Here is a 20,012-nt window from a genome sequence, read left to right on the forward strand (position 1 = left end):
AGTAACATTGATAAGGAGTTCACCAATGATCATTAATCAAGCTGTTTTAGCCAGGTTACTACTTAAAATTGGGTGGAATCAGAAACAGTGGCTGGAGGGGGAGGGGGCTCAATGATAATCATATATCACAGTACAAAGTTAGTTTATTCAAATTTGTTAGTGACAAGTTAAGCCTGTGTAAACTTACCACAGTGTATCACAAATGTGATATTTATGTAAATCAACAATGACTATAACACACCGCACCATTCAAGTATACTTATGTAAACATAACAATGATTATTACACAATGCACCATACAAATTATATTTGTGTAAACTCAATTTTGGCTATAACACAATGTACCATACAAGTAACGTTTGTGTAAACTTTAAATCAGCTATAATACAAAGCACCAGACTAGTGATATTTATGCAAACTCAACAATAATTATAACACACTGCACCATTCAAATGGTGTTTGTGTAAACTCAACAATGGCTATATGACATTGTATTGTACAATTGGTGCTAGTGTAAACTAATTAACAGATATACGACATTGTATTGTACAAGCATTGTTTTGGGTAAATTCAAGAATGATATTGCTTTGTTTTCTTATCAGCAGACTTAATATGGCTACTGTGGTTTGTTACACTGAACTAGAGTTATGATTAGATGCATCTATTTGAAGTTGACAGTCAAAATATCAAACTGTATCAAGCAAATATTAATTATATTTCAAACACACACATAAATATATGTATAAACACGTATGCCAATATTATCTTACAAATGGCTGTATAACACTACCATACACGAGGTACGTGTGCTACTTCAACAATGGTATATAACACATTCCACGCAAGTGATGTTTGTTTAAACTCAACAATGAATATGTAACACTCTACCATACGTATGGATAAAGTTGTAGCGTTCGGATATCTATCGTTGTCATGGTACTTATCCTATATGAACCCCTAATTCTAATTATTAATCAATTACTGATCATTAGATACTAATTAGTTTATACATTATGTTTCAACTACTAAGCCTCTGTATTATAATGCTAAAAACCGGGTTTCGATAACCGTAGTGGGCACAGCACACATAGCCCGTGGTGTAGTTTTACGCTTAACAACAAAGACACTGAAATACGATTTATCTGCACTAACAAATCTGCCAGAAGACCAAGCAATAAAACTGAATAATACTAGCACAGAAGTCAGCAAAACATGGACACCCCTCGTGAAGACAATCAAATAGTTGATTCGTGTGCTAATGGGGATAAGAACCCGGATGAGTGGATAGTATGCAACCCTTCCAAGATCGAAATCTTAAGGACTTCCCTGAAGATGACAACATGCTAGCAACCGAAATATTGGATATAAACTAATTAGTAGTTTGAATTCTGAAGTTAAAAATATGAACTAATTAATAATTAGACTAAGTTAACCGTATAGGCCACTAACCACGACAACGATTCATACATACAAGTGGTGTTTGTGTAAACTCGACAATGGTTATCCCAATTAATTTAATGTTTTATCTATGGACTCTGACAAAAGCTTATGAAAGAATACGTGATAACTTACTTTGCTATTCTTAAGATATTGTAGTATCATAAACTTCTAATCAAATAATTAACATAGCTAATTTAATATACCGTTCTAACCAGTTGTGTGTAGAGTCATGAAACGAAAAAAAAATATCCCCAATAACATTTCAAGAGGTTCAACCCAGCTTATAAAATTTAAGTTAGTCCGGAATCCATATATCAAGCTAACAATGCAAAGTAATCATCATAATGACAAGGCTATATAGATCTTCGTATTTAATCAAATGAACATATTTCTAAACTAGCACCGAAGTAAAAAAAAATAATAATATTTTTCTTCAGTAAAAGTTTGTACACATACTTACTGATGTTGACGAAATGTCGTTTTCGTGCCATTATTTTTGAGAAATTCTAAGTGTGGCATCTTGCGTGCTGACACTGACATTTATGGGAGTGATTTACAAAGACCGGTGGATTCGAAGAAAAACCTTGCAGCCATGATTTCATTGAATGACACGGGAAGTTAAGGCTCCAACATTCTAAGGTAGCGAGAAGAAGGTCCTGAGGCAAGGTGACCCGCCACTAAGGGGACCCAATGTCAATAACCACAAACGGCTGTGCCAATATATACTGCAAAAAGAGGCCGCTAGGATCACGTGACCCATTAGCAGCGCCGAAGCAGACTAGAAGTTGAACCGCAGCTTTTTCTTTCAGGGTGCCATATCATATTTTACTTCTTTCAGTACAGATACTCAAGAAGCACCCATGCCTCTGTTAATTAAATTCAAGATCCGTCCCCACACCAGGCGCATCTCATGAATTTTAGGTAGCAAATCCAAGGTAGGACAACTGCTGTGCAACATCATGAAGGAAAATTACGACTACAGCGGCTTGTACTTTGGAAAGCGTAATGTTAATTAATATCACGGTGTGACAGTAAATTTTTTACATTCCATTACGAAAAAATCTATTTTTACAAGATCCAGTTTCGTTCTAGTAAAAATACCTATCTGTTGTCCACCTTATGTCCCTTGTACAAGTTAATATAGGATTAGACGATGTCTTGTCGACAAATTAGCCGAATGGGTGAGATTCATTAGTATTAAGGAAGTATTTAATTGTACATGCACGTAATTAATGCTGACGAGCACGCATGCCACCCACGTGGCATAAGTAGGACTTAGTTATCTTGTATATTCTAGAAGCGACTGTGAATTTCACATTAATACCCTAACGGTTGCTTTTCCAAGCACATTTCTTGATATCGTGTTCTTGATTTGGCAAGTCATTTCTACGACATGTGCAATATTCCGCCTTGGTGAAATCCAATTGTGAAAAATATATACATCGACATATCACCTGCGAATGTTGAAATCACATTAAAACAACGAGCGTTTTTAAGGCAATGTTACTGAAGAAGCTAGCTACTACATGCATTTTAAAGCTTATTAAATGATGATCATAACTCTGAAAATTAGATTATTAATTAGCTTTCGTTACGCTTGCATAAGGATAAATAATGTTAAATACTTTGCTTAACAAGTTTCATAAACAGAGCGATCATAACCTTTTTTTTTAAAGTTTTTTCAGAAAAATATTACATGTACGTTCAGTAACTTCGCTATTCGCTGTGGGGTCTGGAAACTTTTTTGTCATATACGTGAAACGCGCTGTTGCTTGTTTTAATACACATCGTGTAAACTTTCTGAAAATGGGTTTATAACAAGACAGAAACAGCAATGACACTGGAACAAAAGAATATTCCACAGTTGGAACTTTTTCACATTTTAAACATTTTCATTTACCCAGTTAATTAAATGTAAGTTTTACCTATATGGCCTCTGACAATGGACGATAAAAGAACAAGTGGTTTGGGCTGAAGACCCTGCAAATCGATGTTCTTGGTTAAAACTTACTGCACATGGCTCCGCCCAAGTCGTACAACTGACGAAGCTGTAACGCCCACATTTGCTTTATGAGTCGTTATTCCATTATCAACACTTCACTTACTCATATCTTTGTCATAAAGTATCATTTAGCCATTGAGACTTTACAACTCGAGCTATCTGAATTCGATAACGTGCTCCCTCCTTACGAGTGACGACATACGAACCCAAGTCGCTAGAGTGGTAACACTTTCTTATCAGCACCCTTCCTGAACCGATGAATATACCACATACTAAATAGGACTTCCTCACTGACTTGTCACCTTTCTTCCTTCATATGACACTAGATGATTCGCAACCTTTTGTTGTTTTTTACACTTACAACAAACACTGTTCGATGGGTTACGTTCATTTCAAAGAGACACTACACGTATAATTAACATGTAGAAAACAATTTCATAATGACAGATTCAGGCGTATCTAGTTTCCGAAATTATGAATTAAAACAATTTATAATATATTGGATTGTTGTGTCGTTATATACTGAAACGAATCTAGGGTTTTTCCGAGCATCAAAACAAAAATTAACGACCTGCTTTTAATTTTTACACGACTAAAATCAGAATGCGTGTATGATCTTTTCTTTTTAATTAAGAATATTCAAATGATCTCTTAGTATAACTTCGCAGAATTATATAAAAACCATGATGTATACCAAACATTTATATTTCAATATAACTTAGTATAACTCTGCAGAATTATATAAAAACCATGATGTATACCAAACATTTCTATTTCAATATATCTTAGTATAACTTCGCAGAATTATATAAAAACATGATGTATACCAAACATTTATATTCAAATGATCTCTTAGTATAACTTCGCAGAATTATATAAAAACATGATGTATACCAAACATTTATATTTCAATATAACTTAGTATAACCTCGCAGAATTATATAAAAAACCATGATGTATACCAAAAATTTATATTTCAATATAACTTAGTATAACTTCGCAGAATTATATAAAAACCATGATGTATACCAAACATTTATATTTCAATATATCTTAGTATAATTTCACAGAATTATATAAAAACCATGATGTATACCAAACATTTATATTTCAATATATCTTAGTATAACTTCGCAGAATTATATAAAAACCATGATGTATACCAAACATTTATGTTTCAATATATAGCTGCAAGTTTTAATTTACGCTGAAAATCATAACGTTAATTATCAGTCCCTAATTGCAAGGAGAAAGAAAAACAATTCGAACAACTACCGAGGGCGGAAAAATATTAACATCAGAAAAGAGAGAGGAAGATGTGTGCAAGCGCAGATCAGGTCACGCTTTCTAATTTAACGTGATTTACATACGATTTGGAGAAGGGTGGAATGGATGAATGCTTGATCTGGTTTTAAAGACAAGCTTAAAAGTATTTCTTAGTAGAACCTAAAAAAGCATTATGCATATATATGAGGAGTCTTTGGGATAGCTACTGTGCGATACTCTTAGGCTAGTCTTATTAGTAACCTCATCCGATAGGAAATGGTCCTTTAGACTTAAGTCACGTTCTTCCTCGCATCATAAACCATGCCGCAAGTGATTATCCCTAACCACCTTGTCAGCATTCACCTAAAGGTGGTTACTAATGTGCAAGTGGAAAATATACAGATTTGCATACAGCGAAACAACTACAGGTTCTACAAAACCAAGAAATATTTTATCACAATCGTCAAAACTTATTAAAGTCCCCCTATAGTTCTTCTCTGTTAGAAAACAATGGTTTTGTTTTTTAAGTATTAATTGAGTGTCAAGTTTCATGTAGTTAATGTTGTTATAAGCTATTTTTTTAATGTTGTAATTTGTTTGTTAGCTAGAGGGACCTGCGGGTCATAGTGATTACGTCAAATTCGAACTAGAAAGTTGTAAGTATTTGACGTCAGGTTTTCTAGTACATTCGAAGGTATATTATAAATATGGAGTCAGCAAAGTATCGAGAATACAGTTGATGGATAGTTAAGAAGATAGTAGAGTGAACTGGTCACAGTGTATTTTCGTTTCAGCCAGAGTTTGTTTTTATTTGGGATGTACAAGTAAGTTTATTTTCATGTTAATGTAGTGCAGTTAGCGTTATTTGTAAATTTAGGCCTACAACAAGTCACAACAGTGTACAAGTGAAGACAAAGTTTGTAGACATGCAGAAAAAGAAAAATCTAATTTGTTACGTTTAAGTGGACTGTACTTTAAATTATTTTCACCAGATAATTTAAAAGTACTCGCCAAGGAAAGTGCAACTTTACAACAATACATACAAAAAAACTCTTGCTGACCCAAGGCGAATACGAGTCCTACGAAGCGACATCACATGAGCTTAACACGAACATTATACGAAGCAGCAATATGTTCATAAAACAGCCATTTTTCCAACATGGAACTAAGTTTATATTTGTCAAATCATACCTCAAATAGGTTTATACATCTGTCTCTCACCAGCCATGTTTCAATAGATTTTTACACCCTTCTTTCACCGGTCATACTTTCGAAATAGATTTGTACGCATGCAACTCATCAGCCACACTTTGATACAATTGTACGTCAGCCTTCCACTAGCCAAACTCTAATAGGCGCCCTTAATTTAGCTCTATGCTATAAGGTTCGAATCATCTTTCGCCTGCCTATCCTATGTTTTACTCAGAAACCCCTTAACCTTCATTTAATAATTATTAATAGTCGCAAAGCATATTTTTAGCCAACGAATATTCCACCAAATCCACGAATACATGGAACCTAAGCCCCAAAATGACCGATTAGCAAAACCTGTGAAAGTCCTAACTGATATCAGGTTTCAAATATCAATAAGATTTTAAAGACGAGAATTTGCAAGCCCTATAGCTTAGTTGGTCGAATCCTTCGCTCTCTGAGACACGTGTGACCTTGTTGTTAGCATATCGAGCTGTAAATCTATAAGTTCCAAGGTTCGACAAGTGAACATGCTCCGCACTTTCAATTGTGGGAGCGTTATAAGAGTGATAGAAAATCCCGTTATTTGGTACAAAAAAACTAGATAGAGTCCTTGTGGTGATATGTGCTACTGTCTGGCTTCCTTCCCTCTGATCAATGATCTAAAATTAGGGACGGCTATACTTGAACCATAGGGGTCTCAGAGCTGGCCGTTTAGGACATGCGCGGGCAGTCTGCTGTTCAAACTGAAAATTTCAATTCCTATTCTGCCTCATTATACTTCTTCAGGAAATTTACAGCAAGGAAAAGGGGCGGTGTGACGTTCTAATATTTTATATTTAGTTTCAAAAACGTAATCTGAGTACACTTCACCAAAAATATTATTGCACTTATTCCGAGCATTAAAAAACGCCGACTAGTAGGAAGTGGCATGGCAAGGACCTGAAAGGCCCTGGGGTAAGTTTTTCCTGTGGGAGGTGTGAGTCGGGAACCAATACTCATTAAACTTTTTCTCACAAACACATACGTTCAATAATTATCTTTCATTCTTTATTCCCTGGTCCTTCCCTTGTCCCTCAGTTACATGCCATCAAAAACGCATTTATTTTTTCAAAGTTTTTAAATTTCGAATTTTCTTCCTTCTAGACTTTATTTTTGACACCAATTTAACGGTTTAGAAAAAAAGACCTTGTAATAATAAACATTTTAAAATTAAAAAGTTACAATGTCTAATTAAAATTAGAAGCGATAAATGATATTCATGATGAGCAATCTTAACGCACAGCAAAGGTTATGCAAATGAAACATCGAGTAACGTCAACACGGGTTTATTTACTGGCTAAAAGTAGTGCTAGGCTGTACTTAAATTTAGGTGCCCCTTATGTCGGTTCCGTAACACAAATGTAATATCGAGTAACGTCAACACGGGTTTATTTACTGGCTAAAAGTAGTGCTAGGCTGTACTTAAATTTAGGTGCCCCTTATGTCGGTTCCGTAACACAAATGTAAAGTTACACAAGGCCTATTTCCGCTAGCCGTCCCTAATTTTGATCTGATAGACTAGAGAAAAGGCAGTTAGTCAACACCAACCACTACCAGCTCGTGGGTTACCTTAAGCGAATAGTGGGATTCGATTGTCACTCTTATAACACATCCATGGTTACAAACTGCGAAGCGCGCTTTACAGTAACGAGATGCGCACCATGGACCCTTGAATTCACAGCACAACACGCTAACCACTACGCCACGCCCTGCCCATAAGTAAAGAGCAATGAGGATTGACAAGGTGAGGGTAAACAATGTATTAGTTCACAGCATCATCGGGGGTCATTCGTATATTCTCACATAAAACAGCCAAATCTTCAATTTTAAAATAAATAATGTGGGCACATTAATGATAAAAAGTTATAATAACTCAATCAGGTCTTTATCTTCGCTTTAAATATCCTTTTTCCCATCAAGATTTTATCACAGACTCGGTTTCTTCATTTCTAATAGTCACTTTTAAAATATACAATATCATTGGAAAACGTTATTATAAATACGTACAAGATTTTGAAATGCATTTTATTTATACGCCATACATATACATATGCACTCCACCACTATGTGAAGCCTAGTCTTGTCCAGGGTTACAGGTGAAGGGTGGAATTCCCCGAAACTGGTATAACTTAGTGACAAGTGAGAAATAGAATGATGGATTGGACCTCACATTTATTTTTTAGCTATTGTCAATATTTCTCAATTGTTGTAATTCTATATTTCAATGGTAAACATGTGTGCTTTCAATACATTATCTTTTAATTTGTTATTCTTAGTTAGCCTAGACACGCCTCCGAGAGAAGATTAGTTAGCCTAGACACGCCTCCAAGAGAAGATTAGTTAGCCTAGACACGCCTCCAAGAGAAGAGTTGAAGACTTACTCATTACGTACTGACCGTGGAGATAAATTTTTTAACACTGGTAAATCTTATTTTAATGTTTTTCTTTATTATTGTTTTTTCCCCTTTTTATTTAAAACTTGCAGTTCGATCCCCCCCCCCCGCTCCACCTATTCCTTCGTCACTATCGGGCTTGTGAATCCTTTCAGATTTCTTGCCCATGGGGAAGTAAAGTCAGAGACTCACCGCTTACGAGCTTTAATGGGTAATACATATGGGTAAGAAAAGTATCACCAAGTCGGGATGTGAGCTCCTATCTGGTCAGCCTTCGTAAAGGTGTGGCGATACTCGTATCGTATCGTGAAGCCGTGATACGATTGTATCAATACATCGTCCGATACTATTTATGTACCTTCACGAAATTTGGCAAGCTTTCAGTAAACATAATAAGTATTTTGTACAGAAAAAAATCTGAATTTCTAATAAAGTAGTTTTTGCTAAAAATTAATAATTCAATAAAGAAAGATGAGTATTGAGTACTACATGTTGTCTTCATTTCTTTTATCGAAAACTTTACATGCAAAGGGACATAACAAATTAACATTAACAAAATAGATAGACAGATAACAACTTTTTTATTTCACTTCTCTTACCAGCTGCCATTTAGTTGATCAAATCTGATAACTTGACAAAGCACTGTCAAGTATGAAGTACTTAAATAAGACAATGTTAGTAATATAGATAATAAATTACGACAAGACTGTTAAAACTTTTGTAACAAACCGTTGATAAAACTTCTGTATCTAGATACGTATCGTATCCACTACTATGATGCGATATGCACTCATATTTAAAACTTCTGTATCTAGATACGTATCGTATCCACTACTATGATGCGATATGCACTCATATTTAAAACTTCTGTATCTAGATACGTATCGTATCCACTACTATGATGCGATATGCACTCATATTTAAAACTTCAGGAAATTTACTTTAATGTTTGACTAACTTTACTTAACATTACCTCTATGGTCTCGTAAAATATCAAAATAACTAAATTAATTATGTAGCTTCTTAAGTCTAATACAAAGCATACTATACTGTAAATAAATTTGTGTTAAAACAACACAATTATTGTGGGCTAATAAAACAGAACATACATGTGCTGGTTAATGCATAACCTTCATGTTTAATTTTATATAATCTACGTATATATAAAATTTGACTTCACAACATAACAATGTATTTAAATAAAAACCATTTCGAGTTGAAAACCATATGTAATTTGTATTGTTAGAAAACTCACAAAACTTGTGTGTGTGTTTATATCACTACAGAGGTCAATTGTCTTCAAGTTCACATAAGTCTGTGTTGTTGTGAAATAAAACTATGTTTGTGCTAATTTATAACACAATGTTTTTTACAGTGTCCATGGTGTTCCTGACATTAAAAAGATTGCTTTTTCTAGTTGGCTAAACAGTTTTGCTAAACTAACACCCAGAAGACAAACGATTTTGCTAAATTAACAACTGGTATACAAGTATTTTTTTCTGAATTAACAACTAACAGATAAATGATCTTGCTGAATTAAACTAGCACATAAATGATTTTGCTAAATTAACAACTGGTATACAAGTTATTTTTTTCTGAATTAACAACTAACAGATAAATGATCTTGCTGAATTAAACTAGCACATAAATGATTTTGCTAAATTAACAACTAGCACAATAATTATTTTGCCGAATTAACAACTAGTAACTAGATGATTTTTCTGATTTAACAACTAGCACATAAATGATTTTGCTAAATTAACAACTAGCACATAAATGATTTTGCTAAATTAACAACTAGCACATAAATTATTTTGTCGAATTAACAACTAGCAGCATAATTTATTTTACTGAATTAACAACTAGCAGATAATTTATTTTACTGAATTAACAACTAGCAGATAATTTATTTTACTGAATTAAGAACTAGCAACTAAATGATTTTTCTGAATTAACAGCTAGCACATAAATTATTTTTCCGAATTAACAACTAGCACATAAATTATTTTGCCGAATTAACATCTAGCAACTAAATGATTTTTCTGAATTAACAGCTAGCAGATAAATGATTTTGCCGATTTAACATCTAGCAGATAAATGATATTGCCGATTTAACATCTAGCAGATAAATGATATTGCCGATTTAACATCTAGCAGATAAATGATATTGCCGACTTAACACTAAATAGTATAAATGGTCCATGTGGTTGGACAAATGTAATTCTCCGCATGGTTTTCCTAAGTTCAACAAAACACTCACAACTGATAATCAATCTGGTGAACAACTATCGTCCGGCTTATCCGGTTCACACTACATAAGCATTCTTCAATAGAACACATCAGTTTACATTCATTTGTGAGAACTGCAAAATTATCTGAAAATTCATGTCAAAGGCAAAATTAACTTTTAATGTTAGTACGCCCTCCTAACATTTCATACAGTACCATAATTTATTTTTCATTCATAACGTAGAATTATAATGTTAACAACCGGTGATTATTAAATGTTCATATTTTGACTACTCTGTAATTTAAATGTCCGTTTATTATTCACAATATTAATTACTGTAATTTTAATCATAACGTCACCACTTACAATACGACTAGATTCTGAGTTGGACGATGTTTTGGCACTGCCCAGAGACCGAAGCACAGTGAAAGCGGCTGCCATGTGTTTGTAAGCGTCAGTTTCTGGCCCTCCACCTGCTACGTCAAACAACTGACGTAATAGTAACATGGAGTAATACGTTTTTCCGCTTCCGCTTTCTCCGCTGTAGAAACAGAATCCAAATAGAAATAAATTAGTACAAATAATAAATGCATTAGCAACATAGCTTCATAGTGCCACTTAAATGTATAATTGTCTTTATATATATATATAGCTATAGGTGATATTCCAATCAGAGCATCGAATGACTTGCTTGTTGAGACCGAACTTCAGTGAAGTTATCCAACTATTATCTAATGGATTTTTCTTAGATTAATTATGAATAGTGGTTCTAAACCTTTGTCAAAGTGACACTCCTTAAGCAAAGAAAAAGTAACAAATATTGCTCTCTCTATTGTATGTATCGGGCTTTAGGTCTTTGTAGACTTGGGGAGCGTCTGGTACATTTGACCTCTTCCTCCCCCTCGGTGTATGGTGGATGATTTCATATATAATATTAATTTAATTACTACAAAGGGATTGGAGTTTTGCTAGTTCGCAACATATATTCTGACCCCTTTCACGGCCATGTCGATGTAGGTAATTATAGTAATATTAACGTGCTGAATAGACTATCCTTTCATTCGTTAGTGCAAAGTTCTACACTTCGCGAACAGTTCAAGATGTATTGTTTACACTTTCTCGAGAACATTTTACATAAATATCCTTTTTTTAATGCTGTCGCGGTAACTAAAAAACTAATGATGAGTTAGAAGTCTAGCATTAGGTGGCCTTAATTTATGTTTATTTCTAATGTATATATTAATTGTGGAGAAGTGCTTAAGGCTATCTTCATCATGTATGCAGTAACGATCTAGTTCACAGAGTAATTTATTTTTGAGCCAATTTTTCGCGAAATAATTTAGCGAGCTATGTAGGAGTCTATCGGTTAGTGTTTTTATGTTTGCATAATTGTGAATGAATGTGGAGGATGTTGATCTCGGTACTTTGTATGCTGTTGTAAGTAAGGAATTCTGTACTGTTTGCAATTTATTTTTAATCTGTTTCTGTGCCAGGTTTATCCACGCGGAACATGCACATTCGATTACAAGACGTATGTATGTTCAGTAAATTTTGATTATGTTATCGGCTGATGTTCCATTATTCCTGCCCGTTAGACTCCTGGTATAGTTCGTGCGTTGCCAAACTTTGGTTTTAATATTATTTATGTGTTTGAATCGTAAGTTAACCCTAAGAATTTTGCTGATGTTAGAATCTGGAGAAGTGCTCCGTTTATATACATATAGTTCGGATGAGTCTTTTTTATGTTTTGTGAAGACTACCAATTGGTTTTTGGGACATTTATTTTAATGCGATATTTTTGTCAGTATTCGACTATCCTGTTTAATTGAGAATGTAGATTTCTGGCTGCTATTGATGGTGTGGGAGCACTTTTCCAGAATGCTACATTATCCGCGAACTGTGAAGAGTATCCGTGATTCGGATCCTATAGAGGCATGTTGTTAACACACATGATGAATAGAATACAGCTAACCACCCCTCCCTGAGGGACACCTGCCTCAGGAGTGAATGACTCCGAGAAGGTTCCCTCAACATTGATTTTACATTTTCCGTTTTTCAAAACGTTTGAAAGCCAGCGATATAATACCGCAAGGCAGTTCCATATCTGACATGCGGAACCTAAGACCATTGTGCCATATAGTGTCGAAAGTTTTCTCGAGAATCCAGGCGACAGTGCATTCTTTTTTCGTTAAACTATCTACGACGGATTCAGTTAATCTAACTAAATGATCTGTCGTTTGTCAGAATTTTCTGAATCCATTTTGAACTTCGAGTACTTTAGATGTTATCTCCAAAACTGTGGAGAGACTATTACTTATTATTCTTTCTACTATCTTGCCTATGGTGCTGGTCAGGCTGGTCGATGGTCACTATTCGGCTGGCTTTCCTTCTTTATGGAACACTAAGACATTCGCTCGCTTCCAAGAAACGGGGATGTATCCAGAATTAAGTTAAAAAATACCTGTGAGGTGTTCAACTAATTTCTGAGTCCTTTTTTTTAGGAAGATAGCTTGTATGCCATCTTTACCTGGGGCTGTTATTGCTTGTATAACCTCTATTTAAGTTATTTCTTTAGCTATCTATTGTGCTGTATGATATTTGTCTCTATCATCGTTTGTTGCCCTGTTGTTATTTATGGTTGCTGCGAACAGTGGTTTGTACATATTTATGTTTTTCCTCGTTGTAGAAATGAGTATTCATGTTCTGGTTCGTGATGTGTTCAGATCGTGTTTTGTAGGTGTTGTTTAAAGGCCTTTGCCTTGTCTTTGTTTGTGTGTGTGCTATTAATGTCATTAACTTCTAGTGGTGGGTATGTGCGTGTTGTATTTTCTCCGTTTGTGAATCGGTTTACATGTGTCCAGAATTGTTTTGGTTCTGTTTTTCCATTTAGTTGGGAACAGTATTGGTCCCATTGTTCTTGTTTTAAAAGTTTCACCTCTATTCGTATTTTGTTTCTGAGTGTATTTATTTGTTTCCATTATTTGGTCTCTTATTTTCCATATATTGTATTCGTAATTGGCGCCGTTTTTTAATCATTGTTATTAGTTGTGCGTGTGGTTGGCACGTATAGCTTAATGTTGAGTGTTTGTGTTTTGGTGTGGTCTGTTGAGCAGTTTTGGTAGGACATTCAGTGATTGTTTAACAATATTTATCTATTTCAGATTGGTTTGCGGCACTATGGGTTATACTTTTTGGCAAGACTTTGTCCAGGAGTGGTGCGTTCTCATTCCAGTTTGCTTTTTTATAGTTAAATTCTTCTGGTTGATTTGATCGGTAGATGATCACTATGAAGATCTTGTCCTATGTTGAAATGTAAAAATTTTTGGATCATATTGTATAAGTTGAAACTCAACTTATTATATCATTACTGTTGTGTGAATAGGACGTATGGGTCGGAGTAACATCAATTAGTAGATTTGTACCATCTACGAAAGTCAACAAACGTCTACCATTTGTATTCGTTACTCTGCATCTGAAATTTAGGAGTTTATTGTTTAAATCACCTGTCAGTATTGAGTTTGTGTTACAAAAAATATATATTACTCACTAATTCGATTTCTATGAGCTAAGTGGGTGAGCAGTATATACCTGACACCGTTACATACATGAGACTTCGGGTGCATAATGTTTCCCGCACAATTTCAAATCATAAACCTGGGAAGGTGCATACCACAAATGAATGTATAGTCGTAGATATATGTACATGAATGATAAGATGTGTCAGGGCTACTAAAGGATTCCACCTGACAAGATAGACAAACTTTTATGATAGTTTTCTCTAACAACTTTTTATTTTTCAAGTCATAAATTTTCTTTAAAGAAATTGCTATTTTCTAGTGGATATCTTTTAGATCCGTCTCCAAAATTCACTTGACTTTCCACTAAAAGATTCTATTATCTTCTTAAAGATTTATACATGTGACTAACGTTTAATTTATTCTCAGGATCCAAAATATGTTTCTTATACATCCATCAGTTAATTTACTCATTCTTTTGAAAACTTTAAACCGATATATTTTTATCGTCATCTTAATGTAAGAAACTCGTTAAATAGCTTGCATACAACTAACGATATGGATATAGTGGTTCTTAAAACATAAAGAAAGAATTACCACGAGCCAAGTTATTTTGAAGCACCTAAAGATGGTCAAGAAACAGTGTATATCATAAAGTAAATTAAAATAAAACTTTATTTTAATAGCGTGCCTTTAGCCTATCCCTAGCACAGTCTAAAGTGTAACTAGAAACAGACCAAAATAGCGCTATCAAGAATCTTTTAGTAAAGTATAAATCCTTTTTGGTGTGTCTGAACATTGAATTTTCCCCACGTTATTTAAGAATGTATCTAGTAAATATGATAGCGATGACAAGATTCATGGCTACCCATATAAAATAAATCAAACATGAAGCCTTGTATTCCACACTAAAATACGCTAAAAGTCCTTTTAAATTCGTATTAGTAAGAATTATTCAGCTTCTATAGCTTACCCAAGAATAATGGCCTGGGGGTATCCCGTCTCTGACTGCTGACGGACAGCTTCATGGACCACACGAAGCAACTGAGGGCACTTTGAGGAAGCATGAGCACTGCTGAGGGTGAGAGGGTTACCGACGTCTTGGCAGGGATTAACAGTAAGAAGGATTGGGCCAACGTTTGTCTGAAAAATCCCAGTAAGATGTAGCTGTGTAAGTTGTAATACTGAACAATTTTAACGTAACAAGGATTGCATACTATGTGAAAAAAGGTTGTACAGACAAATGAGAACCGAAAGTCATGGAGACAAGAACTTTAGGCTTACTTTTATACAGGTACATAAGGATTGAAAATTGGTTTTTCAATTAATCAGGTAAGCATTGCAAGCAAGGGTATAACATTACTCTGATTCTACGTAAGTACAACTGTAAACTTACCTCTATATTGCAAACACAGAAATTTGTAAATACATCGCAGTACTAATATCCTATCTGTCACAGCAAGAAGACTGTAATATTATCACCATACCATACATAAGAAATGTATATTTTTATGGTTTAACAATAAACCATGACTGCAAACTTACTCTCAACCAAGTAACAAAGCTAAACAATGGGCTATCTGTTCTCTGCCCACCACGGGTATTGAAACCCGTTTTCTAGCGTTGTTAAGTCCGCAGACATGCTACTGTGCCACTGGGGGGGGGGGGGGGGCAGAGTAGTATCACACCATATCATGAACCACAATAGTGATTTGATAACAGGAATTTCCTCTTATTAAATTAACAATTTTTAATTATCTTGTAAACAGTATCTTTAAACCTGTCTCGTAATAAAAGGTTTTAGGTTTACTGTTAAACCGAGTATAAAAAAGGAATTGTACACTTATTATAATTGTGTTATTGGACTGCAAATTTATTGTCATTGTGGTATTTTCAGGTACACTGATATACTTAGCGAGATGTAGTAACCGCAAAGCTTGAGAAAAGTCAGGATATGTATTTTGGAGTTGAATCTGAATTATCAGACTCTGACCGAGTTCGAACAAAAGCACCTGACAAAATGTACAAAGAAAGTAAAAAGTATTCGTGAGTAACAAAAAATAATCTAAGGTAAATGAGTGCAAAGGGCAAAGCTTACATTGGCTCTAGACCTGAATCTAAGTTAATGTATTAAATTCTGTATTCTGTATCAAATTAAGAGAGCACAACATTATATAGAGTATTCCTAATACCATCCCTCTTAGCGCGCATGCGTTACCAATATTACTGTTAGTCATTCTTATAAGCAAATAAGAGAATACGACCTCAAAGCATCACCTGACGTACCAGTAGAAGAAATTACTGTCCTCTTGTACATTATGTGTTCCACTATACAGCAATCTGTCCCAAGAGAAAGTGCATGTGACACCAGAAGGAATAACCCAGAATAATAAGTAGCTAGAGTGAAAGGAATTCATCCAAAATCCAAAATCATTGACCAACATTCTATTGTCACAGCTAAAAACATGGCTAAAAACTTGTATGCATAAATAATTTTGAATATTTTAGATAAACATGAAATGCTCATCTTACTAAAACCAAAGAAGACAGGAAACACTAAATGTGCCAAATGTTTTCTCCCATCATTTTCAGGCTATTCTCGGCCATCCTAACTTTAAAGTTTAAAATACAATATAACAACGAAAACTGCTATATTGATCATGAAAATGGGGTAAGTTACTCCCGCCTTATGAAACACAATACATGCCGACACGATAGACAAAACAAATCTTTAACAAAAAACAGAATTCCAGTTCATAATGCACAGTTATAATACCCACTTAACAAAAATGGCAATGTCATGCCTAATTCAGTGGGAAAGCACCATAATTCAAATATCATACAATACAATGGTATATCATTCTAAACTACAAAACCGTTTTTCATTCCTATGTCGTGTGTTAACAATGATGAGTCTCATACAATTTGCTGATAAATGAGAATTATTCTGTTTTCATTATTAAGAACAAACATACTAATTAACGCACTCTTCTTAACTTTTATTCTATGGTTTTATTTATAAATTATAAATCATGATAAAGATACTTAAATTTAGAAGAACTATAAGGTTCTGCAGGGTCACATCCGGGGATTGTGTGAATCATCAACGCAATTAAACCTTGTATCTCATTTCCTTTTCGAATTTGACGGCATTTCACTAACTGTATGTAATGCTAGAGAAAAATAACCACCTTCAGCATTATTATAATTCTTATAAATTAATAATATATAATTCCCATCTCAGGATTTTGCTCTTTGTAACTTTAAAAAAGAACCCCAATGGGTTATTGGTAATTTTACGGGCTTAAAACGCTAACATTTGGGGTTCGCGTCCCCTCAGTGGGCAAAGTGCAGGTAGCCCATTGTGTAGTTTTGCACTTAAAAACCAACACCAGTTTAGAAACGATATAAGAGAACATGAGATTTAAAATTATTTCTTATTTGGCTTTTTCTCAGTTCATATTACTTACATTTATCTTTCCCTTGTTTTAAAGATAACTTGCAAGTTTATACTAAATATTTTATTTAGATTCAGAAGGTTTTAGGTATTGAAATTTTTAATGTGAACAACACCTGATGTGCACTTGACAGTGCTAAAGAATAAGCCGTCCCAAATTCTGAGCAAACTGACTGGAAGGAAGGCAGCCAGCATGAGGTGCCTGCCGCTACAAGTACTTTGACTGGATCTACGAAGAGAAAAGAGGGAATCCTCAATAGCCGCAGCACTTGTAATTCATTTAGGCAGGATTAAAGTAAACTAATCCATGATACCTTTGTTTCTCTTTTTGTTAGCTATATCTTTGTGCGTCAGCAATACTAAACGTGGGGCGCGCGTATGCTTGATTCAATTTTATTACTCATCAGGATCCCTACTAGCCTACCCTCAAATTGAAATTATCTTAGGCAAGATTAGAATGAATTAAGCTCTGAGACCTTGGGTGTGGTCAAATACATCAATCGGAAGGTTTGACCCCCCGAGTCCAAAACTGCAATTAGATTTCAAATCGGTCAAGAGATGATGGAGCTATGAGCTAAAAGTTTGTACTCGAATAACACAAACGAAAACTCAGAGTAGTTCTATGTGCTGCTCAACCGCGGCTAAAAACCGACATTGACTATCATCTTTCACAACGCACTCCAGCTGCAATTACGGACCATAATCAGTGACGTCATGCATCGAATCTTGAGATATTCGACATGCAGCCTGTGACGGTAACTACAAAGCCACAACCCATCTCCTGAAGATATTACCTAATAAATATACTTGGGTATGAAATATTTCTTACTGAAAATAGGCATCGCATTAACTCCAAGAAGAAACACAAATACAGTCAACTTATATGAAGCACAACCTCAATCCGTACTTCCTAGAACTTTCGAGAATCTAAGATTTTACATGTAGGAAGATGACAATTAAAAGCCAATCATGGATAACAGAAGAGAAACTTCAACGAATTTCAGGCTTTGTTGCTTCTATATATAAGTAGTGGGAAAATACTCTTCTAATGTGGGATAATAAATTATCAATATATACACATGTGTAACGGTGTTATGGAGGTTAATGATATACCAAGGTTCTAAAAAGTCTATGAAATATACGAGTTTCTATAAAGATTTATTAATTTGATGAATTGTGTTTAATGAATCATCAGATAAAAGATATTGAATTTATTATTTGTATGTATTTTTTCTTTCAGCTGTTGGGGCTCCAATAACAAGATGGTTTGCCCAATGTAAGCTACAAAAAAAAACAGCTTTGCCCGTTTTTATTGAATGAATGTTTTAGCTGAACCGAATGTTTCTCCAAAGAGTTTGCTGTATGAATTCTACTTTGATTTTGAATTTTATTTATTTTAAATTTCTCATGATGATATATTTTTTATTTATACAATACACAGGGTTTTGTTTATTCAACGATTTCTCCAGAGATAAGTTAACCAGCAGCTTTTAATGCACATTTAGTTTCGTCTTCACCATTTTTATACCAAAGTTACACGAGAGCTATCTGCGCTAGCCGTCCCTAATTTAGCAGTGTAAGACTACAGGGAAGGCAGCTAATCATCACCACCACAAAGTTACACGAGAGCTATCTGCGATAGCTGTCCCTAAATTAGCAGTGAAAGACTAGAGGGAAGGCAGCTAGCTAGTCATCACCACCAACCAGGCCTCACAAAAGAAAGAGGCTGTTGAAAAACATTGAGAGGGTGAGCTGTTAGTCTGTTGTTAAACAGTTAAAATGCGAAATTCAAAACCAATCCTTTTATGGTGGAGAATAGAAAGTGTCAAATTCAAGATGTATATCCTTTCAGTAAGTACTTTCATAGTAACCTGTTCTCAAATCATTATCGCCATCGAAAAAACCAATAAATATTGTTTGATATTTCGATTTAATTAACAAATCTTAACTTAGGGCTTGGCCTGGTGGATTGGGCGCTTGAATCGCATTCTGTGAGTCACGATATCGAAACCCTTCGCTGAACATGCTCGCCCTTTCAGCCGTGCTGGCATTATTATGTGACGTTCAATCCCACTGTTCGTTGATAAAGAGTAGCCCAAAAGTTAGCGGTGGGTGGTACTGACCAGCTGCCTTCCTTCTATCCTATCACTCATAATTAGGGGCAGTTGGAGCAGATAACCCTCGAGTTGTTTTGCACGGAAATTCAAAACAAAAAATTAAACGCTAAAATACGGGGATCGATCCCAAAAAGAAATAAAATGCATACAGTACATTGTTAAGCTTTGCACTATGAAAACAACATCAAACAAATAGAGCTTAGTGTGTTCGCTGTTTACATGATTTTCAAGATTCTCCGACGCTATATTAGGGACATTTGACCTGTCAAGTTTAAGAAATTGAAACGGTTTAGTAATCTCAAAATACATTTCAACTGAACACATAAATGAAGAAATTAGCCACATAAAGACACTCATTT

At 34.7% G+C, this 20,012-nt stretch overlaps 1 protein-coding gene across 1 annotated transcript in view; it reads right to left on the reverse strand.

The window, feature by feature from the left end:
• LOC106476498 (unconventional myosin-Vb-like) overlaps nt 1–20,012 on the reverse strand; it is a 106,116-nt gene that overhangs the window by 28,223 nt on the left and 57,881 nt on the right. Inside the window, exons 4-5 of the mRNA XM_022381332.1 lie at nt 15,053–15,222; nt 10,931–11,105 (exon numbers count right to left, since the gene is read on the reverse strand). Coding sequence (XP_022237040.1) covers nt 10,931–11,105; nt 15,053–15,222 — 345 coding nt within the window. The remainder of the gene's footprint in view (nt 1–10,930; nt 11,106–15,052; nt 15,223–20,012) is intronic.

Source organism: Limulus polyphemus, unplaced genomic scaffold, assembly GCF_000517525.1.
Source record: "Limulus polyphemus unplaced genomic scaffold, Limulus_polyphemus-2.1.2 Scaffold157, whole genome shotgun sequence".
NCBI lineage: Eukaryota > Metazoa > Arthropoda > Merostomata > Xiphosura > Limulidae > Limulus > Limulus polyphemus.